General features: G+C 61.9%; 2 protein-coding genes across 4 annotated transcripts in view; one reads left to right on the forward strand and one right to left on the reverse strand.

Moving 5' to 3' along the window:
* The window catches only part of CHLSN (cholesin), a 98,290-nt gene that overhangs the window by 52,076 nt on the left and 27,754 nt on the right, over positions 1-18,460 (forward strand). The window lies entirely within an intron of this gene.
* Positions 5,563-17,304, reverse strand: GPR146 (G protein-coupled receptor 146). Its single transcript, XM_082600551.1, has 2 exons — positions 17,141-17,304; positions 5,563-7,487 (listed from the first exon to the last, which is right to left on the reverse strand). Exon 2 carries the CDS (start codon positions 7,479-7,481, stop codon positions 6,486-6,488), a length of 996 nt encoding a protein of 331 aa, XP_082456677.1. The 5' UTR covers positions 7,482-7,487; positions 17,141-17,304; the 3' UTR covers positions 5,563-6,485.

Below are 18,460 nucleotides of genomic sequence, written 5' to 3' on the forward strand. Positions count from 1 at the left end.
GGAGCCGGAGGGTGTGTCAGCATGTGCCCACGTGAGGTCTGTCATCGGGGGGCATTCGTTCTGTGAGCGCAACCCACGCCAGGAGCCTGGCATCCTGATGCCGGTCCTCGGCGGTCAGCGTCTGGCCTGGCCAGGTGGGGCCTGTTCTCGGCAGCCGCGCGACGCGGCCCGAGCAGGATTCGCTGTGACGTTCGGTCGTTTCTGGGTCTGGGCTCTACGAGCAGAGGTGCCATCAGAATTTGTGGGTGGGTTTTCACCTGAGCGTAAGTTTCCTTTCCCCGGTGAGCGCCTGAGGGTGGGCTCGTGGGTTCGCAGGGGAAGCGTTTGAGGCACGTGAAGCCGCCAGCATTCTCCCATGTGGCCGGCCACCCGCCCTCCTGCCGGGAGCCTCCCTTGGAGGCTCTTATGTGAGGCTTGGAATTTCCCGGGAAGACGGACCCCTGGCTTGTTCTGGTGCCAATTTCAGACCAAGGGCCAGGGCTTCTGGGGCCCTTCCCTCAGCCTTGCAAAAGGGTCACCAAGGTCCAGCCCCGGGTTCCCCGGGAGCGCCCGCGGCCCGAGCCCTGAGGATGCTGTGCCCTCCGTGGCAGCTATTGGCCGCCGCTCCCGACAGTCCTGAGAGGGTCTACGAAGCGGGCCTCGCTCACCAGGATTGCCTGGGTCAGAGGGTGGGGAGACGAGCCCGTCCCAGTGGTGGGGGGGTCCGTGTGGGGTGTGGGTGGCCCTGTGTCTACACGGAGCAGGCTCCACGTCCGGCGGGAGTGCTGCCGAGCCCCTCAGTGCTTTGTGTGCTCCTACACAGTTTTGCAGACATCTCAGTGGGTATGTAGCTACGGTAGCGCGGTGACCGTCATTTACTAACCACCCCCTCTGTGGACGCTTGCTTTTGAATCTTTGCCGTCATGGGTGCTTTTGGGTCCTGAGTGTGAACCTGTGCAGTCAGGGTCGCCCCAGTGGTTCCGTGCGCCCTTGGCTTGCCGGGACGGGGCACAGCCTCTGCCAGGCTCTCCTGCGAGCACTTGTCACCACGCTGCCCTGTGGTCCCGTCTGACTCGGATGCTGACCTCTTGGGAACTGTCGTCTTGGGCTGCGTTTTCTGAAGGGCCTCAGCACGCTGACTTGTAACCCTGAAGGCGCATGAGACGTGGTGACCGCCCCCACACCCTTCGTGTCACCCTGCTGGTGGGAGGGGCGGGCGGGGCACGTGGCTCTGGAGCCCTTTCTACTCGGCCAGTTGCTGCCTGCCTCGTGCCCACCGGCAGGACTCGGCCTTTGAGGGCCTTTCTGGCTGCATACGTGTCCGCTTCAGTCCCCTGTGCTACGCAGACCAGGGGCCGAGGGGCCGAGGGGCCGGGTGCGGCAGCGTGGTTGACGCTATGCACGTGGACCCCCGGTCTCTCATGGGTCCTGCCTGGGTTGGTGGCCCTGGGTCACAAGGTGGCAACTTCCTGCTGCTTCTCCCTCCTCCCTCCTTCCCTCTGAGTGTCTGCATAGACTTTTTTTTTTTTTTTTGCGGTACGCGGGCCTCTCACCACTGTGGCCTCTCCCGTTGCGGAGCACAGGCTCCAGACGCGCAGGCTCAGCGGCCACGGCTCACAGGCCCAGCCGCTCCGCGGCATGTGGGATCCTCCTGGACCGGGGCACGAACCCGAGTCCCCTGCATCGGCAGGCGGACTCTCAACCACTGCGCCACCGGGGAAGCCCTGCATAGACTTTTAATTCCACACTCACTGTCGTTTTTATGCTCAGATAGTCCCAAGCGAGGCTGAGGGGAGAGCTCCCAGTCCTGTTGACACGACCCATTCGTCTTCTAGCTCTGTCTTGCTTTCTGGTGAAGAGAGATGCCCGAGGCCACATCTCTAAGGAACTCTGACCCTTCGTGTGACCCTCTGTAGATTTGGAAACTTCCTGTGTGCGCAGGTGATGGGCAGTCCCCGCGGGCCTGGCAGCTGGCCGTCGTAAGCAGGCCCCTTCCCGTTCCACCACTCGCTGTTGCCTCTTGATAAAACGTTTTTCTGAAAAGCTCCAGCATTTCTTACAAGTCCACGTTATCTGACTGCTCTGCTTGCCGTTTACCTTCCTGCCATGGCTCGGCCCCTGCGTGCAGTGCTCTGTGTTAGTGACCCGCCTGCTGGAGGTCAGAGATTCGGCATGAAGTAGTATCGGGCTGCCCCCGTGAAAGCCGGGCCCCATGGGCTCAGTGCCGCCGGGGGCTGTGTGTGTGCGTGTGCGTGTGCACGCGTGTGTGTGCGGAGCGGCAGCCCTTGGGCTGAGCTCACCTCCACTGCTGTGAGGGCGTGTCTTGTAAAAGCAGGATTTGCTGTGAGTTCTGCGAGCCCCGAGGCTCCTGGGCCAGAGCATCTGCACAGCCCGACTTCTGAAGGAAACTCCGGGACGCGGGACGGGGCCTCCTCGTCTGGGGTCAGCGCTTCACGCTGTTAGGAGCTGCCCGGGGCCAGTCCCGCAGGCCCGCCTGCGCGGAGAGTGAAGGGCCGCGGCGGCCACTGGAGGGCGCCCCGCGAACACGCCTGCTTGGAGGCTGCCGGTCGGTTACCCAGCCGCCTGTTAGCCTGCTTAGAACCTAGAAGCGCAGTCCGTCGGCGTCCTGCCTCGTGGGCTCACGTAGTGGTGAGGGCGGGCGGTTTTGCAGTGGCCCTGCCCGCTCTCCCCGTGGAACAGCTGAGAGACCCACAGGCGTGAAGGAGGTGCTGGTTCTCAGTGTCCAGGGCAAGGAGTGTTGGCAGAGGGCACAGCCGTGTGAGCAGCCCTCCGGGGTGCCCTAAGCCAGGCCAGTGGGGGTCTGTCCCCTTTGGAGGGTTGTGTGCGTGACGTGCAGAGCGGGACTGAGATGCTCTGTCACCGTCTGTACCGCGGCTCTGGCCCCGCAGTGACGCAGGCATGTGGGACCCGACCGCCGTTGGCCCCGTGGACGCACCATGGGCCCTCGGACGGCTCAGCGGCTGCTCCACATAGGACTCACGGGCCCCCACGGCTGCGGGCGTCCAGACCCACGTGGTGCACGGTCAGCTGTGAAGAGGACAGGGGAGCCACGAGGTAACTGAAGAGGCTGGGGTTTAAGTCATGACAGGAAAAACCTGTTTTTGTGATACTTTCTGCTGTTTGCCGACATGTCACACACCACTGGAAATACACACATAAGAATTCAGAAATTGGCTAATAACAATCAAATAATTTAATCTTCAAACCTGTGGGTCTTCTTCAGCAGTTTCCTCTTTCTCAGACACATATGCAGCAATTCAGGCCATCTGGGTGGATGTAACACGTTAGAAATGAGAAAGCCCCCAAATTTCCCAACTGATTTTAAATTCAAGAACTTGATGTGTAGTTTAACTTCTTAATGACTTATTCCTGGTTTATCAAGTGCCTTTTTTTTTTTTTTTTTTTTTTTTTGGCTGCGTTGGGTCTTCGTTGCTGTGCGCAGGCTTCTCATTGCAGCGGCTTCTCTTGTTGTGGAGCACAGGCTCTAGGTGCGCAGGCTTCAGTAGTTGAGGGCTTGCAGGCTCAGTAGTTGTGGCACGTGGGCTCAGTAGTTGTGGCTCACAGGCTCAGTAGCTGTGGCGCATGGGCTTAGTTGCTCCACAGCATGTGGGATCTTCCCGGACCAGGGCTCAAACCCGTGTCCCCTGCATCGGCAGGTGGATTCTTAACCACTGCGCCACCAGGGAAGCCCCTCAAGTGCTTTTTATAACGGAACAAATGTTTGATATCTTGATGTATCTGCCACAATTAGCAAGAGACCCAGTTTCCTACAATAAATTTTATAACCTTCATGAAATAAATTCAAAGTTAAACTCACCTTTTGGGATCTTAAATAATGAAGCATGGCAAGGTAGGTGACCTTTTGTCTACTGACAAAAATAAGATCGTTAACTTTAAAATCATAGTCAAGCGTCAGTAGCAGAATTAACAACCTTAGAACATAAACTGGAAAACTTCTGGTATCTTGCAAATGCATTTGAAGGATATAGGACTGGTCAGTTATGAAAACAGGATTGAGGGGACTTCCCTGGTGGTCCAGTGGTTAGGATTCTGCTTCCACTGCAGGGGGCAAGGATTTGATCCCTGGTCAGGGCACTAAGATCCCACATGCCATGCGGCCAAAATAAATTAATTAAAACAGAGAGATTTTAAAAAATAAAAAAAAAAGGATTGAGTGTACCATTCACCTTGGCTTTTTCCAAGTAGTTCCTCCTTCTCTTCTAAATGGCTCGAGTCTATGGCCATACCACCCCGAACCCAAAAATCAAAACGGCTCAAAAATTCACTGCATTTTTTGGCAATGTGGCAGGAGTACTGGGAATCAAACCAAACATACTGGGACATCAGGAAGTGACCGAGGTGAATTCAGCATGAGATCGTCAAGCAGATGTCCACAGAAAGTAGGTTTTGTGTTGTGGCACCAGCGGCCGAGGCGAAGGTGGGCTTGTTCCCTGAGGTGCGGGGGCCCTGGGGGGGATCCGAGATGCAGCAGGAGCAGCTGAGGGGCCTGCAGCTGAGACCCCACTGTGTCCCTCTGTCACCAGTAGAGGGGGACGCAGGACGGGGGAGGGACAGAACGCATGGCTGCCGCTGCCTGACACGTCCCCACCCAGCAGGCCCCCAGAGACTAGACAGCTTGCGACCAAAGCCACTGAGAAACTGTTAAGCAATAAAGTGATTTCAGGCCCCCCGTGCTGTTTGGGGAAGACCAGCTGGGCTGAGCGGTGCAGGACTGCAGGCAGAGATCTGGGCGCTGGGGGTTTACCTTTTCCCAGGAGCCCTGGGAGCAAAGAGCAGAAAGGGAAGCGGCGGGGTGGGGTGGGGGGGTGGGGGGGAGGCGCTTTTATTCTCAGCTCCCACGGGGCTGCCGTACCTGCCAGGACCCTGCGGGGGCGCCCTCAGCACAGCCCACTGCGATCGCTGTCGTTGATCTGGATCGTCGAAGGCTGGGGCAGCTGCTGGAGGAGCCGAGGGGCTGGGGAACTTGAAGACAAATCCCACCACGGCCCGGGGCCCTGAGGCGGCCGTGCTGTGGTCACCGAGGGAGACGCCCAGACACCTCTTCAGTCCGTCCCACCCCATCCCCGAGGTTTACTGCCCAGAACCGTCCCCAGGGCCACATCGGGCGGGGCGGGGCAGGGACCATCCCCGGCACCCAGTGTGTGTCTGTGATTCTGCACAGGCTCTTCAGCCTGGAGGGGAAACAGTCTGCACGTAGAAAAGCAATGCAACTCACTCAGGGCTCAATTTCCCAAGAGCCTGGGACCAAATGGGGCAGTTTCCCCGGTAGATGCCACAGAAAAGAGCCAGCCTCCTCCTCGGGGCAGCTGGGTGGTCAGAAGTGAACATGCGTGTATTTATGTGGCAGAAACCCAGGGTCTGGGGCAGCGCCCACCATCACATTCATCTTTCCTCAGAAAGCTACCCTCGTACCTTTGCTGCAAACTTGAAAAACGAATCTTTGTTTCTAGGGAGTTTGGGGGCTTCAGAACTGAGGGTCAGAGGGTTGTGGGGCGGTAATTTCTTCGTGAAGACTTGGGGTGGGGGAAGGGAGGCTCCTCCGCGCCCCGCCCCGTCTGGTCAGGTCGTCTGGTCTGCACCGTCTGTCTGTCTGTCCCGGGAGCAGGCAGCACCCTTGTGGCCCCGGTGACGCCGGCCCGTCCAAATCCCTCTTTCCCGTCGGCAGTCCCATCGGCTTTCGGGTTAGGTTAGAAATCCTAACGGCACTTTTCTTCCTTCGGTTTATTTAATTTTGTGCACACTTTGGGAACTTGTTTAGGACAGACCCACGCTGGCCCAGCGACAGCAGACGTGACCCGGGGGCACACCTGGGGGCAGGAGAGGCCCTGTCTGGACTCTTCTCCCACCACGTCCATGTGGACGCAAGTCGCCAGCAGCCCCGGCCCTGCGAGCCCACCACCCACCCATCCCCCGAGTGCGCTTCCGTGTGTCTCCTTCATTTTAATACCTTTGACTTTCCTACCAAACGTCTCTTCATAAACAACAAAACAAGGGGGAAGGGGGATGGAGTATTTTAACAAAGTATAAATAGTGGCGTTAGATCTGCATCACTCATCTGAAAGCCAGACACGAGGCTGAGGGAAGCAGGCTGCTGCAGGCGTGGACCTGAAAGGCACCCGTAGGAGACAAGCACACACCCGGTCGCGGGCAGCCAGGTGCCCCGATGGCACAGCTCATCCTCACACCTGGCATCTGCTGCTCGGACATCATGGCCTTGGCCTGAGGGTGGCTTCTTGTGGGAGGACACGGGAAGCTCCAAGGGGACTCCAAGGGGACTCGCCTGGTTCTGCCTGGTCTCCTGGGGAGAGGGAGGGAGGGAGCGGGCGACGCAGGGTCAGCAAGTCTCCTGGATGCCAGACCCGGGAGGGAGCAAGCATCGGGCGCGGGGGACCCGGTCACTGCGGGCTGTGCCTTCTGCCACGCGCCGTCTGCCCCTCGGTTGGCCAAGGCCCGTGGAGCAGCGTCTACGCCATCGCCGGTTGTGCCCCCGCTTCGTCCAAGGAGCAGCTCTGGTGCCCACGTTGCAGCTTCTTCATCAGCCGCCGGAGTTTGCCGGGGAAGTTTCTGTCGATGTGGCGGTAAAGAAGCGGCACCACAGTGCTGCTGGCGAAGGCCAGGAACCTGGACAGGTCCTTGGCAAGGAGCAGCGTCCCCAGGTGGTGCCCATCCACCAGCCTCCCCCGCGCAGCCAGCACCGTGCGCCCCAGGAGCGTCAGGTAGTGGGGCGTCCAGAGCCCGAACTGCGCGCACACGGTGGCCACCAGCAGCCTGTGCGCCGCGGGGTCCGGCTGGCCCACGTCCCGGTCGAGCGGCGTGGCCTCCTTCCGGATCCGCGTGAGGAGCACGAGCGCGTACAGCGCGGCCAGGCCGGGCACCAGGTACCCGCTGAGCAGCATGATGGCGTCGGCCGCCTCCGTGTCCCGCACCCGGGAGCACTCGGCCAGCCTGGCAGCCACGTGGCTGCAGATGTAGAAGAGCAGCGAGGAGAAGCCGGTGAGCAGGGCGCCGCCCCACACGAAGCCGCACACGTGCCTGGTGTTGTAGACGCTCGACATGTAGGTGCGCGGCAGCGCCCGCTCGATGTAGCAGTCGAGGGCCAGCAGTGCCGTGGAGTACAGGGTCACCAGCGCCGCCACGTTGAACAGCACCAGCAGCGTGACGTGGACCTCGCTGCCCACGTCCCACACGGCCCAGCCGGCAGCGCCGGGGCCCAGCAGGTGCGCGGGCGCCAGGGCGCTGAGGACCAGGCCGGCCGCGGCCATATTGGCAAAGTAGACGTCGGGCATGGTCATACCGCCCGGGTCGTGCAGGTTGACCAGCAGCAGCAGGGCGTTGTAGCCCAGGCCGAGGGGGACGCCGACAAGCAGGTAGAGCAGCGAGAGGGCGGACAGGGCCCGCTGGACGTGCTGGCAGGGGAGCTGGTCCTCGCCGCCCGTGCCGTTGAGTGGGCAGCTCCACATGGCGGGCTGTGGGGAGAGCAGCGCGTGAGTCCTGCCCTCGACCAGACCTGGGCCCCTCCCTGCCCCTGAACCAGCTGGGACGGCCAGAAACCGTGCTGGTGCGTGTTTTCTGTGATCCCAAGCTGGCATGGCTGGAAGCTGTGAGGACCCTCCCGGCCGGGAGCCCCCCTGGCCGTTTGCCAGGGAAGCGTGCAGCTCTTGGAGCCGTAACGTGTCCGCTGTCACCGTTTGGTGATGGGTGGTGACCGGGTGGTGACTGGGTGGGCCACGGTGACAAAAGCCTGTAGAGGAGGGGGTGGACCCGAGGCCTGGCCTCCCGCGGCCCCGGCAGCCCCCTCAGTGGGAGCTGCAGCCCTGCCGGCGCATCCCTGGTTTCCCGCATCAGTCGCAGAACCCTGCGATCCCCCTGCTCCACCCTCCCCTCCATCCTGCGTCTGGGTCGAGGCGCGCCGGGTCGGGGCGACGCAGGTCCCGAGCTGCTGCCCGCCTGCCGGCTCCGTCACATCTGGGAGGGGCACGGCCGCTGCAGGGACACGGGTCCTGCCTCCAGAGCCCTGGGGTCAGGCGAGCCGGCAGGAGCTCCAGGCAGGTGACGCCCTCGTGGGGTCCTCGGAGCCCTCTCCGTCCTCTTCTTGCTGACTCAGTGCTGGTCCCTCCCTCCCATCTCCGTCCCAAATGCCTGCAGGCTCCTGCCTGCTGAGCCACGGCCTGGAAAGTGGCTGGGGGCCGGGGAGCCGGTCCACCAGAGCGGCCTGTGCGTGCTGTGACCAGCCTGCGGCCCGGTCCCCCTCCACTCCGGCTTCACACGGCTCGCAGGGCGTCCAGCGGCCCCCCGGGCCTCAGTCCCTACCCTCCTGCCGTCCACGCACTCCCACTCTCCCACCAGACCTGCCCTGCCGCACTCCGGGCCCCACGTCTCCTGGTGCCTTGGCCGCACCTCCGCGCGCGTAGGCGTCCATCTGCGGGTTCTCGTGACGCCCCTCCTCCCGGGGCGGGTGCAGCGGCTCTTCCCTCTCTGTTTCCAGCCAGTTTGAGGCACGAGGGTTGTGTCTGGAAGGACCAGCGTGTGGGATGGGCGGCCCTGCCCTCTGGCTCCCCCCGTGGCCCCACGGCGGGTCCCCTGGTGCCCCCGCCCCTCCTGGGGGTCCCCATCCACGTGGAGAGCGGGCTCAGCCAGGGGAAGTCAACTGAGCAGAGGTTCTCAGAAACCGAGAACAGAAGGGGGGCCCTGCGGGCTCGTGGGCCACCACCAAGGAGGGCAGGGGGAGCGCTGTCGGAGGAAGGGCAGAGCTGCTGCCAGGGGCCCTGCCCTGGCTGAAAACTGGCTCAGTTCTTGGGAGGTGGTCACACGGAGTAAACCTACTGAGAATTTCCTTCTCAGACTCACGTGCTCGTACGGCCGGCTCACTCGGCCCGAGAGGGGCTCCGAGTGTCTCAAGAGTCAGTGCCGGGTTTTAGATTAAGAACCTTCCGGCAGTTCACAAATACACATCTTAGAAACTCTGCCCCATGAGCTACAAGCAGCTCTGCGTGCGTCCTCTTGGTTGTCACCCGTGGGGACACTTCTGATTTCAGATGCAGATCACGAGCGGAAAGTACCAGTTTTCACTTGCTTTCAGTCCATCTTTGCTTTTTGTCCCTACGTTCTTCCTGGAGGCCCCTCGTCTCCAGGTGTCATTCAGAGGGCCCAGGGCAGGGACACCTGTTGGGGGGGCCGCCTCATGCACAGAGGAAGGTGCCTGGCGTTTTCTGAAGTGGGGAGGCCCATCCTCACCTGTGTGGGCACGCAGGGTGAGAAGAAGGGAAGGAAGCAAACGGGTGACACTGCTGGCACCAAGGGGACGTGTCACCGGGACACTTGCAGGCCGGGGGTGGGGGGCCACCTGGCTCAAGACTGCATGGGCGGTGCCTGTGGGCTTGCAGGGGAGCTGGGGGATCTCATTTGGGGACGCTCGGCAGGTGGCACCGTGAGACCCCCAGACCTGCCGAGCGGCAGAGAGTCTGGCGTGAGAGCAGCGGTCGTGTCGGGAAGTGACTGCCCGCCTGGGCGGCAGAGCAGCCGGTCAGACCCGCTCGAAGCCCAGCCGGGTATCCCGAGGACGCTGGTGGGGGCGGCCATCTGCCCTGTCCAGGTCCCGGTACTGCTCCTGCAGGATGCCCTGCCCTCCTGGCCGCAGACTGGCCCTACCCGCGCCCCCCCCCCACCCTCCCCCGCCAGCTGCCTGCAGTCCCCCCACTTCCCTTTGTGCTCTGGTTTTGCAAGTGCAGGAATCTGGGAACAAGACTCTCCTCCCCACCCCCCCAGGCCATGTGAGGAGGGGGCCTGAGAACAATGGTTGGCTCCCACCCTCCACACAGGCTCGGGCTGGGCTGGGCTGGGCTGTCTTTCCAGTTACCAGCTCTGTTCACTTCCTTCCCGAGAAAGAGGAACTGGAACGGCTGCCAGCGCAGAGACCAGGATTCCAGGAAGGGCCCTCTCTGCGGTCCCGTCCCTCCCGGAGGCAGGAGAGAAGAGGCCAGGTAGGCCCTGAGCGGCTGGGCTCCTTCTCCCCAGTGCCTGGGTGGGCCGTCCTTGGTGGCGCCCAATGTGGAGCGTTTGGCGGTTTTCATTCTGAAAGCTGCCACATTCTCCCCAAGTGGCAGGAGTGATAATCCAACTTCTGATGGCCCGGCCCCATCACCTGCTGCAGCCCTCTCAGCTCCAAGGGTCAGGATGAGCAAGGACCCCAGTGACCTCTCATCCAGGCTGGCCTTAGGAACAGGCTGGTCCTGTCACCCTGTCCTTGGGGCCTACCTGACACCTCCTGGTCAGAGCTGCCCACACTGCTGCCCGCTGGGCCCCTCGAGGCTCCCGGGCCTGCCCTCTTCTGTGCCCTCACGCCCTCCCCCCTCCCCTCCCCTCCCCCCCGCCGGCTCCCCACCTGCCGGCTCCCCTGCTGCTGCTCCACCGGGCTCTGTCCCGTCCTCCCGGCTCTGCCCTGTCCTCCCGGCTCTGTCCTGTCCGGCTGCTCTCCTGCCTCGCCTCCTCAGGCCTGCCTCCAGACTCGCTGGCCGGGGTGGCCGCCTTCTTCTCATACTTTCGCTGCATCTCCGCTCTCCAAACCTCCCCCACGCCTCCTCCGGCACCAGCACCCAGTTGCAGCACCCGCACCAGGTCTCGTCCATGGCCCCTTCATCAGACGAGACACCAGGAGTGACCCCGACCTCCTGTCCTCCCACGGGACTGCACCCAGGGGCCCTCCGTGGACTCCCACTCCCGCCAGCCCGGCTGGGTCCCAGTTCCATGCCTGAACCTCTCTCTTCTGCCTGGTCGGGGTCCTGGCCTCCTTCCAGGGACCCTGCCTGACTTCCCTCCGCTGGGCCCAGGGAACATACAGGTGTGTGCGTGTCCGCCCAGAGACGACCCAGTTGCAGTTGCTCTCGGATCCCGGCCTGCAGTCGCCTCTCTTCTGCGGCAGGCGTGCCAAGCCAGGGCTGCAACCAGCCTCGGTCCACGGAGCAGGGGCGTGCCTGACGCCTGCAGGCGTGTTGCCTCGGGGATCACAGCGATGCCAGCGGCAGGACCGCCGAGCCCTGATCATCTGCTCGGCCGGCATGTGGGCCTGGGCCGGGGTAGCGGGCTGGTCGGCACCAGTGTCCTGGCCCAGCAGAGAAGCGGGAAGCAGCTCCGCAGGCCGGCACTGGTATGTGCCTCGGGCTGTCCTCGGTGGTCCAGTTACAGCTTTATCCTGTTCCTCCTATAAGGGGATTAATTATTGATCTAAAGGTGACTAGCAACCCCACCATCTGAGGGTTTTGTCTGTCTTGTTTCTGATTATGCTCCTGAAGCAGCAGCCTTGGCCCTGCAAGCACGGCGGCCTTCACAGCGTCCGCTCCCCTGCCTGGTCCCGGCGTGGCTGCTATGCAGCAGGCGTCTGGCCAGTCTTGTTCGAGGGGATGGAGAGGTCTTTAGCTTTGGGCCAGGGTGGTTCCAGGCTTGGGGCCAGCAGTGGAGAGGAGAGAGGAGGGCGGCCAGCCTGGCAGAGCAGAGTACCTCGCCCGCGGGAGGGCACCGCCGGCCTGAGACTCCAGGGTGGAGGTCATCTCTGTGGGCCGGGGCGGGGGGCTCAGCTGGCTCAGAACGTTGCCCCTGACACTGAAACACCTGCTCAGGGTCTTTCTCTGCAGGCTTGGCTGCATGTGTGGCACAAGAGGGTAGCCTTGGGAGAGGCTGGAGCTCAAAAATCATGCTTCTTTCAGAGAATCTGAGAGGACCAAGAAGTTGGGCAGTGTTGGGCCCGATCAACGAGCTGGCCTGTGCTTGGCCTGCTGGGGCTGCTGCTTTGTGTGATGGGGAAGCTCTCAGGCCTCCCTGCCCACCTGCTGCATGTGGGGCACCGGGGGCTGAGGGAAGCCTTTAAGGGAACAAAGCCGAGGTCACCACTTCTGCAGCACAGAGGGTCCCCTCTCGGACCCCATTGGCCTTGCCCTCTGGAGGGAACCAGGCTGAGGCCCCAAGGCCAGAGATTCATGGTCAGACAAGCTGGCGTCCACCTGTGGTACTTGGGCAGCGGCACTGCCACTGACCTCAAGCTAGCCCATCAGAAGAGCATGGTGATAGGGCGACCACCTCCAAGGGGGCAGGCGGGGCGAGCCCTGCTCGGGGCTGCTGGACGTGGAAGTAGTGGCTTTGTCTCCACGGGAGGCCCAGGGCACGGAGCCGTTTCGGGGTTCTGTCCCACCGCACCCGTTTCCGAGGACTCGTCTGTCTCTAGAGTCCCCTCTCTTCCTTGACCCTCAACTGGAGTGACTGTCATTCATCACGGATGTTGCCGCGCATAGAAGCACTGATAGTTTTCTTCCAAGACCCTCTCTGGGTTCCAATAATTATCTTTCAAGAAGACGTTCTCCCAGACTCGCCAACTTCCAGCCCTGGGAAGGCTCAGCCACCCCGTGGTCACGCTGTGTGCCCCTCGGGCGGGAGGCTCTTTGGCGGGGCTGTCGGCTGGCCGCGTGGCATCGAGGAGCTGTCTGTTCCAGGCTCGGGTAGGGAGGGGCGGAGACACCACGAGAGGAACACCCATGGCCGCCTGGCTCCAAGGTGGACGCTGACGTGAGTGCAGAGCGTGCGGCGCTGGCCCGAGCGCCCCAGGGCAGCTCGCTTGCTGTCTTGAATTCCGGAGAAGATGGTCCCCGCTCTGCTCTGGGCCCTGAGCAGGCACTTCCAGGATGTCTGCCACTCTCTCTGGCACCCAGGAGGCCCTGTCGGATGGCCCTGTGGCCTGGGTGGGTGCCGGGCCGTGCTGACTGGAGTCACATGTGGGCCGAGAGTCTTGCGGGACACGGGCTTAGTGTGGAGGCCCGCTCTAGGTGGGCGTGGCTGGGCCTCAGGAAAGGTGAGCTGACAGGCCACGCCTCTGCTCAGCAGCCCAGGAAGCCCTGAAGCCCAGGAGGGGCCGCGGTGTCCAGGGCAGCGAGGGGCAGCACAGTGAGGCGAGCGGTGACCGGGGGGCCCTGGCGGGGGACTGGCCACAGGCCTGGTCAGTGGGGTGGAACAGCCGGGGCCAGGTGTGAAGCGGTGCCCACCTGGGGACCTCGGGGCCACAGGGCGCAGGTCCAAGCCCTGCTGCACCAAGGGCCCTGCTTTTATACTTAGAGAAGGCAGCTCGGACACACCCCCTGGCCTGACTCAGTCCTTCCCTCGGGAGGGACCCGCGCTGTCTGCTGAGAGCTCTTGCCCGAGGGCTGCGGAGGGAACCAAGCAGTGGCCTGTGAACTGGGACGAGGGGCCGAGACCGGGCTCCCCGGGCAACCTGCTCACAGCTGCCTGGCTGTGGTCCCTGGTCAGGAGGTCATCGCGAGGGTGGAGTGCGTGCGGTTGGCGGGTGAGCCTGGCCAGTCCCCGGCGTGGGCGGTGGGCTGCGGCTCCTCACCCTCCTCCACAGTCCGTCACTGCAGAGGAAGCTGCTGCGTGAACTCTCACTCAGACTCTGCCAACGGACACGTGGGGAGAGGAAGCGGGCGGAGAGAGGACAGAGGGCTTGAGCGCGGGCACAGGCCAAGTGCGAGTTCTCACGGGGAGGGGCTGCGGGCCCCATCAGCCCCCACATCACAGCTCAGAGTCCCCGGGACCCCACTAGGGCCTCGGGAACAACACAGGCAGCGAGTCTCTGGGGCTGTGCTCGCTGAGCTGGGGTCCCAGCCCCGTGGGGCCAGTCTCCTCCCCAGTGGCGCCCCTGCTTACAGATGCTCCCCCGTCCCTTCTTTCATTCTCTGCTGGCAAGGACTGCATGTCAGTTGGGCTAGCTGCTGGAAGTGTTTTGAGGCCAGGTGTCAGCGTCTTTCTTCCTTGATTTTTTTTTTTTTTTTAAAAGAGCCCAGAACGGTATAAACCAACCCTTCAAAAGTGAATGTCCACAGGTAACTAAAAACCTTGCTCAAATTCAGGGCTACAGTGCATGGTGATCTCTGTGGAAATTGGAGGATGCCAGGAGCACGTCAGAGCAGCAGCCGGGCAGGGAGCGGGCGGCTGTAGTGGGCAGGGGGTCCTGCGTGAGCGTGTGCACACACACGAGTGTGAGCGTGTGCATGCCCACAGCCCGCAGAAGCGAAGAACCAGCTGACTCCTGTCCGAGGTCGCTGAACTCGTCCCACTGCACCCGTCTGTTCCCACCTGCCCAGAGCTCCCTGAAGGGGGAGCGTTCCTTGATTGGTGCCCTGCAGCCTGGCTGGCTGTGTCCGGGGAAGAGAAGGCCTGAGACGGTGTCACAGGCTTTTCCCCAAAGCGCCTGGGCAGTGCAGCTCGGCTTGGCTGATGTCCTGGAGACCCGCAGCGCACCATAATACCTGGACTTCAGCTGAATGCTCTGGAGCCATCAAAATGCTTTGAAACTGACTCCTGAATGTTTATTTCCTTTTGTAATAGTGGACAGAGGCTCTAGCTACAATTAACATGCAGCTGGTAGGAGCCAGACGCTCCGGAAAGGCTGATGTTTTCATAGGTCTTCCGTGTAGAGAGCTTATGCTACTGATTCCTGTCACAGACGCTGCGCCTTCCTGGCTGTGATAAGAAACGGTCCATTATGTAGATGGGGTGTCCTGATTTTTGTAGCCTGTTGCTTTTTAAGGTTCTGAACCAAAGAGTGGTGAGTGTGAACCAGGTAGCCTGCCTCAGGCATAAACTGAGCTGCCTCTGGTTCTCCGTGGGAGAGAACGGGCACGTCCGCTGCTCGGGAAGGGCTGCAGGAACGGGGACTGACGGCCCGGGCCGCCCGCCTGGGGCCCCAGGCTTCTCACCCTGGAAGAGTATGGGACACGTGTTCTTTTGTTTGTGGAGCACTAGTTCCTTTCCTTTTTGTTGTCCCCTGACTACCTTGGTTTGAGGCTAATGCTCCTTCCAGGTAATCTCAACCAGGGGAAAACAGAACCAGGAAGACTTGCTCAGAAATTCAACGGCCACGCTGAGAACAGACTGGGCCTCCACTCAGGCTTGGGCAGACTGGCACCCTGTTGGGCTCCCCCACCCCGCCCTGCCTTTCCCTGGTGTGCTCTTACTTGGGGGGTGCTCGGAGCCACAGATCTTATCGCTGCCCGTGGTTCTTTCCAAGGGAGGGGCGCTGGCAGTTATTTTTGCCCATTACATTTGGTGTAATAGCGACAGTTGCTTCTTTGGTTCTCATTAAAACTGGGAAACTCCTAGGTGCGCTCCGCCCTCCCACCGCGTGTGTGGGAGGAAGGGGACCGGGGCGGGGACGCACGGGACAGGCGGCCCGTGTCACCCTGTCCCTCCGCTACTCAAAGGGTGCTCTGTCGGCAGGTCTTGGGGGCCAAACTCGGCCCCTTGGCAGCATCATGTTTTAGCTTCTCAAATTGTAAAGTTCACTTTTACTCCCTAGACTGAGTCCCCTCTGCTCTTTGATGCCTGGCTGGTATTTTGGGGTCCCGGGCCTGTGAGGCCCCTTGGACAGACGCAGCTTGGTGTGGCCCAGTCGTGCAAGAGGCTTTAGCCGTAGAGCGCTGAGGAGCCGGCGGCGAGCAAGGGGAGGTAGCTGGACGCTCTGCTGAAGGAGGGAGCAGCCTGGGTCTGTCCTGGGCAGAGCACAGCAGCCCTCACCCCAGACACAGCCCTGGTGTGCAGCTAGGGCGTGAAAGGCCGGGCAGCAGGTTGTATTTTCAGGGTCCAGATGACATCCTAGGGCCTGGAGGATGGATGCAGCTTCCCCAAGGAGCACCTTCCCCTCCCCGCCCCGTCAAGCGGCCGGTCCCTCCTCCCACCTGCAATCATGCACGCCTACTTCCTGGAAGGGATCTTTGCAAGCATGTCACTTTTTCGTTATATAATAGGTATAAGCAGTTCTCTGTTCTAACCTAAAACCCCACACACCCACATCCAGCGGATATATGTGCCCTTCTCCCGTCACCTGCCTGCCAGGGGCTTCTGAGTTCCAGGGACCCCCAGTCAGTGCAGAACTAATGCTGTGCTGGTCTCTCCTCAGGGTGTTTCCATACCCCCCAGGGAGGCAGGACAGCAGTGGTCAAGGGCAGGGCCCCCCCAGCTTCCTCTCCGTGACTCGGCACAGTACGCGCTCACCAGATGGAAGCTATGGTTTTTCAAAGCCTTTTATCTTAGGACTTCTTCATTTAGGAAGATACTAGAGGTTCCGGTGTGGGGAGCTGGACCCTGCAGCGGGTCATGGAGTGTGTGGCCGTCCCCTCAGCATAATTATCAATAGGGCCTCTTTTCCCCCTCAGTGGCGCCCTGGTGAGGAGCCAGTTGAGACGCTGTGTCTGGTCCCCGCTGTGCGCGAGCAGCCTGGGGCACAGCCAGAGTCATCGTGTTCACACTCGTGTCCACAGAGGCCTGGAAAGCAGGCTGCTCGCCCCTGGGTGACTGAAGGCCAGCCCCGCTAGATGCTGCGGACAGAGAGCGGGGAGGAGGGGGCCTGCTGCTCGCAGAGGCACGGAGCGGGTTGTCGGCAGGTGGCCTGGAGCTGCCAAGTGAGTGCACATCCAGCACTGGGGGAACAGTCTGTCAGGTCCAGACTCACCCTCTGTCTCCCCAAAGCCCGGACAGACTGCGACACTGAGACCATGAACCCGGCTACCGTGTTCATGTCATTAACTTGGTGTTGGGTTTCTGGTCCTGGGTAGATGGGCGCTCAGAGGCTGGGGCACTGCCTTCTTCTCAAGTTTTGAAGGAGCCTCATGCCCAGGGGTTTTTATCTTTTCATCAAGTGTCCCTAGACCATTAACGACACTTGATATTTCCATTTAGACGTTGTTCCAGAAGTTCCTAAGATTTTGTAATCATAAAAGGGGACGAAAGTTACAACCACGGTGACCCAGGAGCAGGCGGTCAGTCCCCGGCAGGGCATGTGAGGAGCCGGCGGTGCTGCTGCGCCTCCTACGCGGCCAGCAGCTCCCAGCTGCCCTGGACAGGTGAATGACCGCAGGGCAGCGGCCCCGGCCGGCTGGGCTCCATACGGCTGGAGGGCAGCCACGGGCGGGGACAGCGCTCCCACCCGCCGGGGGACAGCGCCCGGGCGGGGCCGAGGGGACCCGAAAGTCAGAGCTCAGAGCGGAGCACCGGCCCCGGGCCGCTGCGTCCCGTGCTGCTGCCGCGCGGGCCGAGACCCCGAGTGCGCCCATCCGCCCCCACCCCGCGTTCGGCGCCCACTCACCGGCTCGCTGGGCCGCGGACCGCGCAGTCGCCGCGACGGGGGCAGCTCGGGGCTCCGAGAGAGGCGGCGGGGCTGACGGCGCGCACGCCGCGCGGGCCTGTGTACACACGTGACCGCGCCGCTCCCGCCCCGCCCCGGAGTCCGCCCCGCCCCCGGGGGCGCGCCGGCGGCCGGCCGAGGTCCTGGGCGGGCCAGATGGCTGAGTCAGAACGCGCTCTAATCCGCAGGGGACAGACACCCCGCCCTCGGAGGTTGTAATCGGGGCCTGCCAGGCGCACCTGCTCCTCTTTCCCAAGAGTGCTTGCTGGCTCCAGGTTCACCCCCTACTTCCTGGCCTGAGGAATGTCTTCGTAAACAACTGGCCGCAGGAAAACCATTTAAAGAGACAGTGCACTGTCTGCAGCCTCATTAATTTCGTAGCTGCTGTCCTAATTGGGTGTTGGGAAAGTTACAGAACAAGGTCGTTTGCTCTGCTCTACGGCTTGTGCTGTAATCGTGCTCCTGGCAACGCGATCTGGCTCCAGAGCTGAGAGCATTTCTGAAAACCCACGCGTGCTTGTGACCAGGGGTTGACGGGACAGGAATAATGGGGATAGTAGCCAAGGCTGGCCCTGGGTGTCGCGGTCCTGCCGGCTGGGCTCGGGGCTCCACCTCGGGCCATCCTGCTTGACAGGACAGCTTCCTGACCAAGGGGTCGGAGAGGGAAGTTGGGGGTCAGCTGGGGGACCAGACTGCCTCTCGCTCTCTGTCAAGATCATGTACAGACCCCTGGGGCCCCCACCCTCCCCTTGGCCCTGTTGTCATTACCGTAACTTCCTCGTCCTCCCAACCCCAGGTCTTTGGCGCAGCAGGCAGGCATCCAGCCGTGGGAAGCCTAGTCCCATCAGCTGGCACTGACATCCAGCAGCGAGGGAGGGTGGGCTGTGTGCCAGCTGCTGTTCTGGGCCCTCAGAGCAGCCTTTCAAGGTATATGCTCCATGTTTCATCAAGTCGGAGACTCCGTCAGCGCTGCGCACGCCAAAACGTTATGGACCGCTACAAGAAAACAGTCGGACGCTGTCTGTTGTAAGAAGCGTGCTGCTCTTAGAGTCGTCAAAGTGAGGAGATATGCCTTACCATCAATGGAGTACGGCGCCCTGCTCATTTTAAATTGTACTGAGGCTCAGAAAACTTAAGCAGCGTGCCCGGGGTCATGCAGCAGAGTGGAGCCAGAATTTGCACTCAGGTGGTCTCTGCTTTCTAGATCAGGGCTTGGGACTTTGGGTCGTCCTAGCCATCTGCCTAAGACGTGTTGTTGTCTACTTTTTTGAAAGGCCTAGG

Source organism: Mesoplodon mirus (genome assembly GCF_964341445.2).
Source record: "Mesoplodon mirus genome assembly, chromosome: 15".
Lineage (NCBI taxonomy): Eukaryota > Metazoa > Chordata > Mammalia > Artiodactyla > Ziphiidae > Mesoplodon > Mesoplodon mirus.

What these genes read in the sequence shown, in the direction of transcription:
- GPR146 (XM_082600551.1), bottom strand. Translation starts at nt 7,481, where the DNA reads ATGTGGAGCTGCCCACTCAACGGCACGGGCGGCGAGGACCAGCTCCCC.